The sequence below is a fragment of the Grampus griseus genome (genome assembly GCF_964374135.1).
Source record: "Grampus griseus genome assembly, chromosome: 6".
Lineage (NCBI taxonomy): Eukaryota > Metazoa > Chordata > Mammalia > Artiodactyla > Delphinidae > Grampus > Grampus griseus.
This window is the reverse complement of record NC_139000.1, coordinates 108986189-108999389: the sequence shown is the minus strand read 5'-3', so window position 1 is coordinate 108999389 and position 13201 is coordinate 108986189. Positions and strand designations below refer to the sequence as shown.

Here is a 13201-nt window from a genome sequence, read left to right as displayed (position 1 = left end):
ACATGAAAATTGGTGTCATAAACTCTGTTGTGGTTGCCTTCATGTACTCACTGTATATCCCCCTCCCTTTTGTGTAGGAAGACAGAGCTGTTAATAACCCCATGCCTGACCGAGGGGGCAATGGACTAGCTCCTGGGGATGACAGATTCAAACCCGTGGTGCCCTGGCCTCATGTTGAAGGAGTAGAAGTGGACTTAGAGTCTATTAGAAGAAAAAACAAGGCCAAACATGAACAAGAGCGCCATGCTGGAGGAGATAACCAGAAAGACATAATGCAGAGGCAGTATCTCACATTTAAGCCTCAGACTTTCACGTACCGTGATCCTGTGCTCCGCCCAGGGGTCCTCGGTAACTTTGAACCCAAAGAGCCCGAGCCTCACGGAGTGGTTGGTGGCCCTGGAGAGAAAGCCAAGCCGTTGGTTTTGGGACCAGAATTCAAACATGCAGTTCAAGCCAGCATTAAAGAGTTTGGATTTAACATGGTGGCGAGTGACATGATCTCCCTGGACCGCAGCGTCAGTGACTTACGACAAGAAGAGTAAGCACAACCCCTCCCCTTTCTGACCTGGGCGCGCGTTTCCATAGATACCTAGACTTACTTAGATGGTTAGAGTGCAAAACATATTTTGTGCCTTCACTGAAAGGGAATAAGAGGGTCTTTGGTCCACGAAGTGGCCAGAAGGGGGAGATCTCCCCATTTGTGTTGTTTTACTGAGGGTGTGGCATATAAAATTCTGGGGTCTCCTCTACCACTGCTGCTCAAAGTGTTGTCCCCGGACGGGCACCGGTCTGAACTTTCTGTTCCCAGTCCACAGAGAGAAAACGAGCTTGTACCAGGCTGTGAAGTAACTCTTGATAGGAGGTGCTTTAAGTTCACCTGACAATGTGCAAATAACAGAGCTGTCTCTCTCTGTGTGTTGTTTCTCCTTCTGGACAAAGCTCCTTGTCTTGCTGTGGGACGGTAAACAGGAATGCTTCTCGGGATGCCTCTGGAACTAACCGGTTGTTTGCCCTCTTCCGTTCTTACCCTCAGCACTGAAACTGGGAACGGAAGCTCCCGAGTATGTACTGTATAAAAGGCGCCTTCAGACAGATGAAACCGTAGCCCTCACGTTCAAGTGCTTTTCCTGTAGTGTGATTTAAAACAAAGGGTTTCCAACTCTTGACTTTCGATAGTGGTGATTATTGAATGAACTCAAAGCTCTTTCTCCTTCAGTTTATTCACTAGCTGATTCTACTCAGAGGGTCTAAGCAGCTTCCATTAGCTTCCGTGGTGTGGATGCAAGTTTAATTCACTGCTACTACAAAACTTTCCAGATGTATTCCCTGTGATGCGTGGTTAACACAGTCCTCGTTTTAAGAAGTGGACACAGCAGGCGCACGCACACACACACGGTCCCCACAGCAGCATCCTTTATGACCCTGCAGTCAAATTCCGGACCTACCAGAGGGCTACTCCAGAGACTTTGGACCTCCCTATATTGATATGATAGGAGTGAGAGGGGGGTGCATGAAATATGCAGAGAAGAAAGAAAGAGAAGCAGTAGAGAACCAGGGTGGTGAGGGACATAACCTCTAGTACAGAGAAGAATTGGAGCATCTCGGGGGACTGTGAAGGGAGAGTGTGGGAGCAGTTATTCCTGATCAATGCAGAGATTTGCCTGGCGCAGATTTGCCATATTTAGAAAGAAAAAAAAAATAGCAGATGCTCAGTCAAATTTACTTTCAGTTAAACAATGGAAAATGTTTAGTATAAGTATGTCCCAAGTAGTGTTTGGAATATACTTATACATTAAAAATACTTGTGGTTTATCTGAAAGCCAAATTAACCGTGCATCCTGTATTTTATCTGGCAGCCCCCCTAGGCAGGGGCTGAGGTCGTTGTTATAGAGCGAGCATTGCCGTGCATGGACACTTCAGGACCCCACACGGGATCTGCAGTCCTCCCTGGAGTGCATCCCAGTTACCCGAGACAGTCTCAGACCGTGCGTCTGTCACGGGGGGGGGGGGGGTTCTCGGAGGACCTCTTGATGGCCTTCTCCTTACCATTATGGGGAAGGAAAGGAAGGGGAGAGTCTAACACTGACTTCCTGCTACAGGCCAGGACTTCCTGCAAGTGATCTTATTTGATTCTCACAAGCAAACTGTGAGAGAGTTGCCACGTGTGAATGTGAAGTCTGAGGCTTAGCGCTGTGACGTCTCTGTATCTGCCCAGAGAAATGGCAGAGCTGTGGTCCTACCCCAGGTGGCCCGGTTAGAAAGGACTTCTCCCTGCTCTGCCCCATCCTTTCGTGGACAGTGTGGACCAGGGCAGGGTGGCCATCCTAGGGTGAGCTCAGTGTGGAAATGGAGATTTTAGCACATGAATTAAATATAAAAGATACACAAGTAAAACACCAGTTTGAAAATCAGTTTAAAATCTAGCTCACTCTTCGGTATAAGAAATGTGCTAAGATGTAGGATATCAATAGAAAACCAACAAGGACATACTGTATAGCACAGGGAACTATACTCAGTATCTTGAAATACCCTATAATGGAAGAGAATCTGAAAAAGAATAGATATATTCATATGTATATATATATGTACATATGTGAGTGAATCACTTTGCTGTACACCTGAAACATTGTAAATCAACTATAATTTTAAAAAAGGAAGAAAGAAGCATGCCAAGAAGATCAAAGGCATACATGCATATACGGTAGGGCAGCGCCCAGGACTAGCGTGGTTCTCGGTGGCTCCCCCTCCTGCACCCCTCACATCCCTTCTGTCCCCCAGGCCTCTTCTTCCTGCCACCACGCTCCGTCTCCAGTCCACCCTTCCACCTCCCCTGTCACCAGCCACGGCCACGCCACTGTCATCACTCCTAGAACCCCGCCAGCGCCTCCTGCCTGTTCACACCTAGCCCGGGTAACATCATTCTTTGCCTTCCCAGAGCACCTAGAATAAAACGTTCCGGGCCTGCCCACCTCGCTCTGGCCGTGCGTCTTCTCCTGCGGGAGGGCGTTTGCACGTCCCCCCCCCCCCCCGAGCTCCCTCACCTCTGTGGGCTTTTTCCTTCCTCTGTGGCCCCTTCCCAACCCTCAGGCTCCGTCAGACTCTCTGGCCTGCTTTATTTTCCATTACTCCTCTCTGGCCGTTTCATTCCTAGTATCTCTCAAATTTTATAATTAGACATTGGTTAATTTAGCTATTGACTGTCTTTCTTACTAGATGATAAGGTCCCGAGAGCAAGGAATTTGTCTGTTTTCTTCACCAGCTACTTCCAGTAAGTGACACCCAGGAGCTTGGCCGTGTCCAGTGGTGAACATCTGTTGAGAGAGTGAATGAATGAGTGAGTGAATGAAGGAGTGAATGAAGGAGTCCGCTGGGATCAGACCTTGGCTCCATTACCAGACGCGAGATCTCAGACCAGCTCCTTACCCTCCCTATCAGTTACCTGATCCATCACGTGGGTCTACCAATGCCTACCCCCTGGATTGGCATTGGGATTAAAGGACATAATAGACTAAAAGTCGTACCACACGCCTGGGGGTTAGAAACTTAAGTATTAGTGGCTGTTTCTTTCTTAATTGCTGTGGCACTTTCTTCAGGTCACAGTTTGTCTACCCTTGAATGTTTCTGTAACTATGCAGCTTTGAGGTCCTCTGTTGCTTTTTGGAAAATGTGGATTCCCCCCACACCGCCGTGTCTGCATCATCTTGCATCTCCTCGCACCTCCCTTGATGGCAAAGCCTTCGTCCCCTTTGATGATTTCAGACACGCCAGGCGCCTCTGAAGCTCCCATCTCTCTGGGTCTTGCTCTCCTACAGTCGTCTTTCTTCCTGCCTTTCGCTGTCTTTCCTAACTGCATTGCCCCCCAACCCGTCACCTTCCTTCTTTTCTTCTTTCCTCTAATCTTTCTTCCTTCCTCCTGCCATGCCTTTCCATAGGCTGATCATTTCTTTGTTCTTTTCTCTGGCATAACTGGAGCAGCGCTTAGAAATAAGATTATTGCATGTTCCTGCAATCCTCGTGTCCCCAGTCAGATAAAAGGACCGAGGCTATCTTAGCAAATGATCCTAAACCCCTTTCTAAAATTCTATGTTAGTGAGAAAACTTTTGTTTATACTCAAAATGTGCAAACATACTCCCAGAAGATTTTTTAACTCAATCCAGATTATTTTTTAAATTTGATTCTTTCTCACCCTTTTTTAAAAAATGGGATAGGCTTCTTTCCTGTTTGAACACTGTAAAATTCTGTGTAGACTCGTAAATAATTTCTAAGTTGAGTTATTCATAATTTAGAACGTGGTCAATCTTAAGAGTTTTCGCCAAAATAAAAAGGTCAATAGCAAATACAGCACTGCTAATTTTCACGTAGTATCTGATGTGCATATTAGCACTTTTCTGCTCTACCGGCAAATGAAAGCATCCCACGGGCCCACCTCACACACACGCCCTCCCTCACACTCGGTCCCCCCGGAGCGCGTACTGCACAGGGCTTGAATCTCCGCAGCTGTGGGATCTAGGCCTGATTAGCCTGCTCTCTTGCCTATTATCACGCATAATGAGCCACCTGCCACACTTGGAAACCCAGCTTCGAGCTGTTTGTCCAGTTGCAACATCTGCCCCTGGTTCACTCGCTCGTTCTTGTGGCCGTTCCCTCCGGCTTTTCGGATGAAAAGCAGGACAGAACTGCCCAGCTGCCAGTGTGACTCAGGCTCACGTCTGTTGCAGCTTTGAATCACATCCCCGGGCTGAGTCACTTACTGGCTGTTGATCGCTCATTAGGAGGGTGAGTAACAGTGTTTGGAGGGAACGGGAGGCCTCCTTCTTTTCTAAAGGCTTGAGCCAAGAATGACCTCACCTGCCTTCACGCTTGTGTTCTATAAAAAAAACATACATGATTTTCTGCACAGCTCAGCGGAGATGGAGTCTCTCCAATAAACGAGGCACTGTGCTAGCCCGTCAGGGATGCAGCAATAAGAAAGTACAGTGTGTGCCTTCAAGGGGCTCGCCATCTATCCCTGGGGAGAAGGGAAAGGTTACCGCGATGTAAAGAGCCTGAGGGAAGGAGGGGGGGGGCCGCGCTGAGTTACAGGGAAGTCAGGAAAGGATTTACGGGGCGAGCACTAGGGACGGGCCCGTCGATGAGGAGGTTTCCCAGGAGGAGGTTACAGGTGTAGAGGGCAGGACGGTAGGCGTGGACCGGGAGGAAGTCCGGTGCTGTGGCTTACGTGGATGGGGCAGTGAGTGCAGAGACATAGAGACACAGCTGGTAGGACAGAGAGGGTGGCGTTTGCAGGCCCCCAGTGCCGCTCTTCACAGTCTGCACTGAATGCGGTGCAGGGAAGACCCACTGAAGGGGTACCGAGAGAACTTGAGGAGTGTCAGGCTGCTGGGGTGTCCGGAGCAGGTGGGGCCTGACCTGGTAGAGGGTCTGTAGTATCACAGTAGGAACCTGAGTGAAGGCCCCAGAACCAGACTAAGGAGACTCAGGGGGAGAACAAGAGTTAGAACAGGAGGTGCTGGCAGCTGACGGAGGGGAAGGAGGAATCAGACATCGGTACAAGGCTTTGAAGCTCAGAAACAGGGAGAAGGCCACCACTGACCAAGGAGGGGGCAGGATCAGAACAAGCTGCTCTGCCCAGAGCACCTGTGCCCCAGACCTGGGCCTCAGGCGAGTGCCCCTCCCCCGTGCTGAGCCCCGCAGGGGGCCGAGCCCACTTGTGGGAAGTGCTGTTTGCGGTTACCTTAGGTTTTCTTCTAATAAAGCGTAGGATTTTATTTCCTTTACTGTGAACTAACAGCGGATGCAAATATGTGGAAATTATTCTTGCCCTTTCTCTGCCCAAGAAGGCAGACAAGCAGGGGTATCTAATCCAAGCTATTTTGTTTCAGACAAATGAATTAATAAGTATCTTGACTTGTTGAACAAATTCATCTGCTTCTACTGTTTAACCTTTCCTCCTGCCTGCACTCCTGTTGCATTTCTATTTTGTAGAAAGCTATCTCAGTTGCATTGACAGAGCGAAATAATAGATGTTAAAGTGCTTCAAAAACTCTAAGAGCTATGCAAATGTTAATATGATTGTTAATAACTTTGTTAAGCTTGTCTGTGAGAAACTGAGGTGGTTTCTTAAAGATACTATACACTGACATTCCTGCCTTATACACTAGGTAATTCTCTTCTTACCTGATACCAGAATACTGATATTTAATTCTATTTAAGGTAGTTATGGTCGTGAGCTTTTTTCATTCTCCGTCTGTGTTAAGGGCTTTCTTTGATACCTTTGTGTAGAATATAGTAATATAATTTATCAAACAGTTGGTATTTTCAAAATAGGCTATAGGGTTCTTTTCTAATTTCAGTTCCTATACATTGTGACCCATGGGTTTCCATTAACACTGACTAAATGTAAGGAGCCGCTCGTAAGAGGTTAAAACAAATTATTAGAATTGTCTGTGCATCATGGACACACATGTGTATGTGGATCACGTATGTGCACATGCACTTCAGTGCTGCGTCCTAGTTTCTGTCAGCACAGTGAGCGCTGGTTCTGTACGACGCCATGCAAACGACACGGGTCGCGACCGTTGGCGTGCACCCCTTCCCTCTCTCGGACTTTACCCAAAGCACGTCTCATTTTCCAGGCTGCAGTTGGGCAGCAGTAGAGCTAATCTGCAGGAAGCACATTTGACATTGGTTTCAGGTGACCCGCAGTGGACATGGCTGCTGCTTTTACATCCAACAAGTGTTGCTTTCTAACTGGCCTGAAAGTTTTTACTCTTGGGAGCCACTTTTTTGTGAGTTCAGAGGTTTTCCACGTGAACTTTAAGCATAAATTGTGTTCTGATACTTAGTTTCTTTTCTTCTTTCTCTTCTAAACATACGCGTCTGAAACCACACACACACACACAACACACACACACACCACACACACACAACCACACACACACACCACACACACACGCCACACACACACCACACACACACCACACACACCACATACACACACACCACACACACACACCACACACACACACCACACACACACCCCACACACACACACCCCCCACACACACACCACACACACCACACACACACCACACACACCACACACACCACACACACACACCACACACACACACACAGACACACACACACTCTGCACTTTGGGATTTTCTCAATGATGGGGGCACAGCCGATTTTTGTTCCAGGTCCTGGCTGACCACAGGAGCCGTATTTAGCCAAATGGGAGTTACTGGAGCTATTGGGGTGACTTAGGTCACCCCCAGTTCACACAGCAGTTTAGAGGGTTGCCTCCAGAAACTGGACATGGAGGTCATCTGCTGCTCCGGGCCACCGTTAGCAGGGTACCAGCAGCCTCGAACCCCCCTCCTCAGCAGCCTGCAGGGGTGGCTCCCGTCCCCAGGGGGGACGTTTCTGTACTGCTGAGACCCCATGTGATCACTGAGGTCTCTCCCATGAACATAGCTTCATCTCCCCACACACCCCACCCACCACGTTACAAAAGGACAGGGTTTGCCTGGTAAAAGTGTAACCCCGGGTGCTTGACTTGTTTTCGCACAGCTCTCCACCCCCAACCGGGAGTTTACAGTAAGTCCCTGGAGGCTAGCTGTGTGCATGGAGGCACTGCGAGGTACCTGGTTACATCCCACCCCAGTGACAGAGTCAGGGAGACCTTGACTCTTTCTTTCTCTCCAGGGTGAGTTTCCCACCCATCCAGAGCTCTGACATGGAGATGAAGAGGGGGAGGGGTTTGGTACCCTTTCCTACTAGAGCATCTGAGATTTGGAGCTGACGGTCATTTCAGAGTGTTTGGTCATTATCCTCTGCTAAAAAGTCATCAGTCGCTCAGCAGGGAGCGTCTGAACTGCCACAGTGCCCAGTGGACGTCAGGCATGGGCCCTTCCACCCGGAGGCTGGCACGACCCCTGGTGCTTCGGCCACCAGACCGTCAGATTCAGCCTGGTCCCTCACTGTGTCCCCTGTGCGTAGGGCCCTCGGGTGTTTGGTAAACAGGGAAGTGGTCCTGGGGGTCCTCCATTTCCTCCTGCGTGGTGATGTTTGGAGGTGGGCCGGCAAGGTGTCCCACAGTTAAAGTGACCGCCAGGACAGTGTATTTATGAAGATCCGTAGAAGAAAGTCTTTCTCTCTAGCGCCAGGAACGGGGTGAGGTCCTCAGGACACCGGCGCTGCACTGTGCTGGGCGGCGTGGACCCTAGGGGTCCCCGAGAAGCCAAGCAGAACATGATGGAGGAGAAAGGCTGCCCTGGACCACCTTTTAGTTCTGGTATCACTGCCCTGCGCTAGAAGATAATATCTCCCAGGACCTGCACAAGGAGATGAGCCCCCGGGCTTCAAGGCTGCGCGGATGCAAGGGATGAGCTGTGATGAAACTGCACGTTGGTAGCGATTTTAACTGATTGACTTTGGTTTCTTTAGGGCCCTGGTCCCCATGCGCCCTGGGTTTCCAGTGGTCTGGTCCTAGCCCTGTTGTTCCTTTAAGTCCTCTTTCTTCCTTCCTTCCTCCATTCCTTCCTCCCTTCCTTCCTTTGTTTTCTTCTTTTTTCTTTCTTTCTTTCTGCATGATTTTACAAAACAGAAGGCCTTCCAGGGGAAAAAATGTGTATGGCATTGGAGCAGAAGTGCCCCTGTTGCAGTGAGTCAAAGCCAAACACCCAGCGAGGTGCTGCCCACACTTAAGAGGCATCATCTACCTGAAGCTGGCTATTTTTAGGCCACGCATAAACCAACCGTTTGTTCTGGAAGCACAGTACCAGCAACCACCAGCTGGGCCCGGGGCGAGTATGTAGGCATTTTTACTGATCAGGCTCCAGGAGAGAAGGCCAGCCATGCGAGTGGGTGTAGGTGAGGTGGGACCAGTCAGGCAGGGGCTGTCCAGAGAGCAAGAGAACATCTGTCGTGGGGGCCTGCCGTGCAGGGGGGCAGTTCTGACAGCTCCCCCTCCGGGCGGGGAAGGTCCCTGGGGAGAGCTGTGAGGTGGGTCAGCAGCACTGTTTCCTCTCAAGCAGGGCCTGGGGGAGGAGCAACAGGAATAACTTGTATGACTCCCTGGGTACACTTGTCAGTAAGTCCATCACCTTTGCTCACTTGAAGCCAAGTATGTTAAAAATGCACTTAGTATCACAAATAGAATTGCTCTTTTGTCATCCTTGCAACATACAAGAGGAACAAGTTATTACATGAGTTAAAATGATATAAAAACACAGTTCACATTCAGTAATATCTTTAGTTCATCACTGGGAAATGGCCACGGTTTTGCGTTCCTCTTCATGGAATCCCAGGGGAGCGTCCACTGTCCCAAACGTAGCCAATGTGGAGGAGACTCATTTTTTAATAACCCAGTAACTCGCTGTAGAATGAGCACTGCCGTTTCAATCAGAAGCAAAACACCCGCACGTACTGCAGAAAGGCAAGTCCCAGCGAGCAAACCAGAGCCGGGAAAAAGGGCTCCGGAGACAGATCTGAGCGCCTGAGCTCCAGGTTCCTAAGACCCTGGGGATACGCCACGGTCCCCGCAGACGCAGGAGGTTGGGGGTGGGGGGGGTCTCCCGCGAAAGACGGGACCGCCCCGCGCTTGCGTCGCGTCTCGCGAGGCAGGCGCTCCCCCCAGCGGCGGACGCTCTCGGTGCAGGCCTGCTGGGGCTTCTCCTGGGAGAGCGGGGAGCAGCAGGACGGGGCTCCGGGAAGCCCGCGAACTCCTTCCTGCCGGCTGTCCCTCCGGGCCGTGTGAACGCCGGCTGAGTGGCGAAGTAGCATCAGGTGCTCTTATTCAAGGCACACCGCGAAGGGTCTGTCCTGAGCAGAGGCTGAAGCCACCTCGGTTGGGGTCTGGCTGCCTGTGGCACCTTGGCGCAGCCTCGGCTGGGGCCGAGCGCGGGCTGGGACGGTGCCGTGACCGCGGGACTCCAGGCTCCAGCCCCGGGGCGCTCATTTACACTTGTTCAAGCGGTGGGGATGTTTCTCGGTCGCCTTACCTGAGGTCCAAGCCTGTCTTTTACTCCCAGATGAGGAGCTGTCGCCGCGATGCCGCTTCTTCGTTCCGTACTTCTCCGTTGCAGCGGCTGGTGGAGAAAGGGGTGCTCAGTTAGTGCCCGTGGGGGTCAACAGCACCCTTGTCCACTTGTGGAGCGCCTGCTGTATGTCTGGCAGTGAGCTCCGTTCTCTGACACGCTGTCTCCCATCCTCATAACTGTGCGGAAACAGCGTTATTATTATTATTTTTTCTCTGTATTTGTAGAGGATGGAACTGAGTCTCAGAAGCAGATAACTTGAAGGTCACATTAACTAGAAGATTGGGGTGGCGGGATCCCAGTTCGGGCTTCCACACCGCTTTGCCTTGTTAGTGACGCTAAACCAGTGGCCCGGGGCAGCAGGGTCGGGGGTGGAGGTGGATATTACAGTATATACATCACATTAACTGTTTGAAAGAGGAGAACAGAAAGTTAGAAAAAGGTAAAAGGCAGAGGCCTTATATGTCATTACTGCAGGATCCTTTTCTGCTTCTAAGCCGGGTTTTCTCCGTCGGCACTACTGATGGTCTCTGTCAGGCGGACTGTCCTGTGCCTTGTAGGATGTTCAGCCTCATCTCTGGACTGTGCCCACCCAACCGATGCCTGTGGCACACACCGCCCCTCCCTGCCTTTAACTGTGACAGCCCAGAGTGTCTCCAGACTGTGCCACATGGCCCTGTAGGGCAGAATCCCCCCTGGTTAATAATCCCTACTGCTCTAAGGGGCCAGTCAAGGTAACGTTGGCCAGAGGTGCCAAGCAGGGGTGGAGGGTGTGTAACACAGTGGAAAGAACAGAGATGGGACTTAGAACATTGTGGGGACAGCAGGCACAGATCGGTTGAACCGCCAGATAAATGAAGGTAAAATGAAGTTAGGTATTAGCAGTGAGGGTTTTGTGATGGGTTCTCAGGCTACATCATGGCAGAACATCTGAACATTATCAGTGGTGTTTCAGTAATCATTCCTGGATACATGGGTCTCTTTCTCTCTCTCTCTCTCTCTCTCTCTTAATATGACAAACACTGGGGGTTGGAATGGAGATAGCTGCCCGTCATCCCACTGTAAAAAGGCCCTATCCTGCCCTTTACCTCGTCCACCTTTCAGTCAGTGGGGGCCACTGATGACACTTTCAGAATTTGGTGCATATTTCTCTGAGCTTTATTCTAAGTTATTCAACCCATTCCCTTGAATTATCCCTTATTTCCATTCCCTTTCCTTCTAATCGGGAGAATTACTAATACTTGCGAGTGAAATTATTCCAAGTAACGAGAAAAATATTGATGATGCTTATATTCTTGACCTCTGAAAATAATTTTGTACCATACTTATCTGGGTCATTGTAGGAATTGATATTTTAGTTACATATCAGCAAGTATCGGAATGAATTATGTGAAAGTAGAACATGTAACAGTCCACCTGTTTTAACAGCTTGGCCTGTTCATAGCCTATAGACCAGCAATTCTTCACCTTCTTGGTCAGGCCCCCTTTACCTGCTTAAAAATTATCGATAGCCCCAGATTATTAAGGTTTTTTTATATGGACTATCTCTATCACAATTTACCATACTGAAATTAAAACAGAAGTTTTAAATTCAAATAATAATAAGAAAAAGCTATTACATGTTAACATATTTTATGAAAAATAACTAAATTTTCCAAAAAAAAAAGTCTGATAAGAGTAAAATTGCCCTGGATTTTTTCCAGTGCCTTGAATGTCTGGTTTGTAGAAGACTGCTGAATTCTGCGTTCAGTCTGTGCCCATATGCTGTCTTGGATGAAGAAAATCTGGCCTTGCACAGACTTGTAATTGGAAAAAGGAGTGCTTTCAATCTAATCTCCTTTTCAGATAGTTGTAGATATTCTTCGTTGATACTACACCAAAACACAAGTGGTAGCTTTTTTAAAGTAATTGCCACGTAGAATCTGAATCCCTCCGAGGACCCTTCCCTACCCTGTTGTTAGTCGGTCTCGCCCTTAGACGGGCCTTCTGCTCTTACATGACGTTGTAGCATCACGTGTTGGCCATCTGGAAAATACTGGTTTCCTGAGCAATGCAGATCTTCCAAATACTGACAGTTTCATTGTACTGTAAGCACAACAAAGCCCCACGTGTTAATGTCATCATCGATCTCATCAGAAAAGTCTTCAACTCCTGGGATGCTGTCATAATTCCAAGAGCCTAAGTTTTGCTTGAAAGTTCAAGTTTTATCATCGGCAGCGAATGATGTCAGTTGTTTTCCTTGAAGTGACAGGCTCCCTTCATCTGTGTTTGAGGAAATGCCAGATCCCCAAGCCTGGCTGGCCTCGGTTTGTCTGCAGGTCCCTTCAAGTGCAGCGGCGTTCTGTGAGGGACTCGGCGGGTTCGGGAGCTCAGGCGCATGGTGTTCATCCTCGAGATGACCGCCGTCCTCGGTGGGAACAGAAACCCTTTCTGCACGCCTCCCACCTGTCTCACAGGACGTTGAAGCATGTGCTCAGGGCTGAGATTGAGTAAAAATTATAAACCCTCCCCAAGGAAGACTCACTCCTTCATCCAGGACATGCAGTGTAAGCAGCACTGGCTTTAACGCTGGCTGTGGCAGGGTGAGGGGCATCACCATCACAGGAACCTGCTGGTGCCATTACCTTGCTTTGCCTTAAGGCACCAGCGATTTTACCCACCTTTGCTTTTGTGCCATCAGATTAAAGATCAACATAGTAAAAAGGTACTAAGGTCTTAATATTATCATGAAAATATCTTGACCTAACCGAAAAGTGTCTTGGGGCCCCAGGGATCTGTGGACCGTACTTTGTGAACCACTGTTACAGATTTTTAGAATCAACTAGATGAATAATAAAAATAATGAGACTTCAAAAAAAAATTGTCGGGCTTCCCTGGTGGCGCAGTGGTTGAGAGTCCGCCTGCTGATGCAGGGGACACGGGTTCGTGCCCCGGTCCGGGAAGATCCCACATGCCACGGAGCGGCTGGGCCCGTGAGCCATGGCTGCTGAGCCTGCGCGTCCGGAGCCTGTGCTCCGCAACGGGAGAGGCCACAACAGTGAGAGGCCCGCGTAGCGCAAAAAAAAAAAAAAAATTGTCGTCTTCAGTCTTCTAGTTTTATCATTGACGAATACAGTGACATTTTATAAAGTTCAAGGAGATCTTTCCTACCTGATTC

At 49.3% G+C, this 13201-nt stretch overlaps 1 protein-coding gene across 3 annotated transcripts in view; it reads left to right on the top strand.

The window, feature by feature from the left end:
• GALNT7 (polypeptide N-acetylgalactosaminyltransferase 7) overlaps nucleotides 1-13201 on the top strand; it is a 117910-nt gene that overhangs the window by 57572 nt on the left and 47137 nt on the right. For all 3 annotated transcript variants that reach the window (XM_082656359.1, XM_082656358.1, XM_082656357.1), the window contains exon 2: nucleotides 78-538. In XM_082656359.1, coding sequence (XP_082512485.1) covers nucleotides 78-538 — 461 coding nt within the window. The remainder of the gene's footprint in view (nucleotides 1-77; nucleotides 539-13201) is intronic.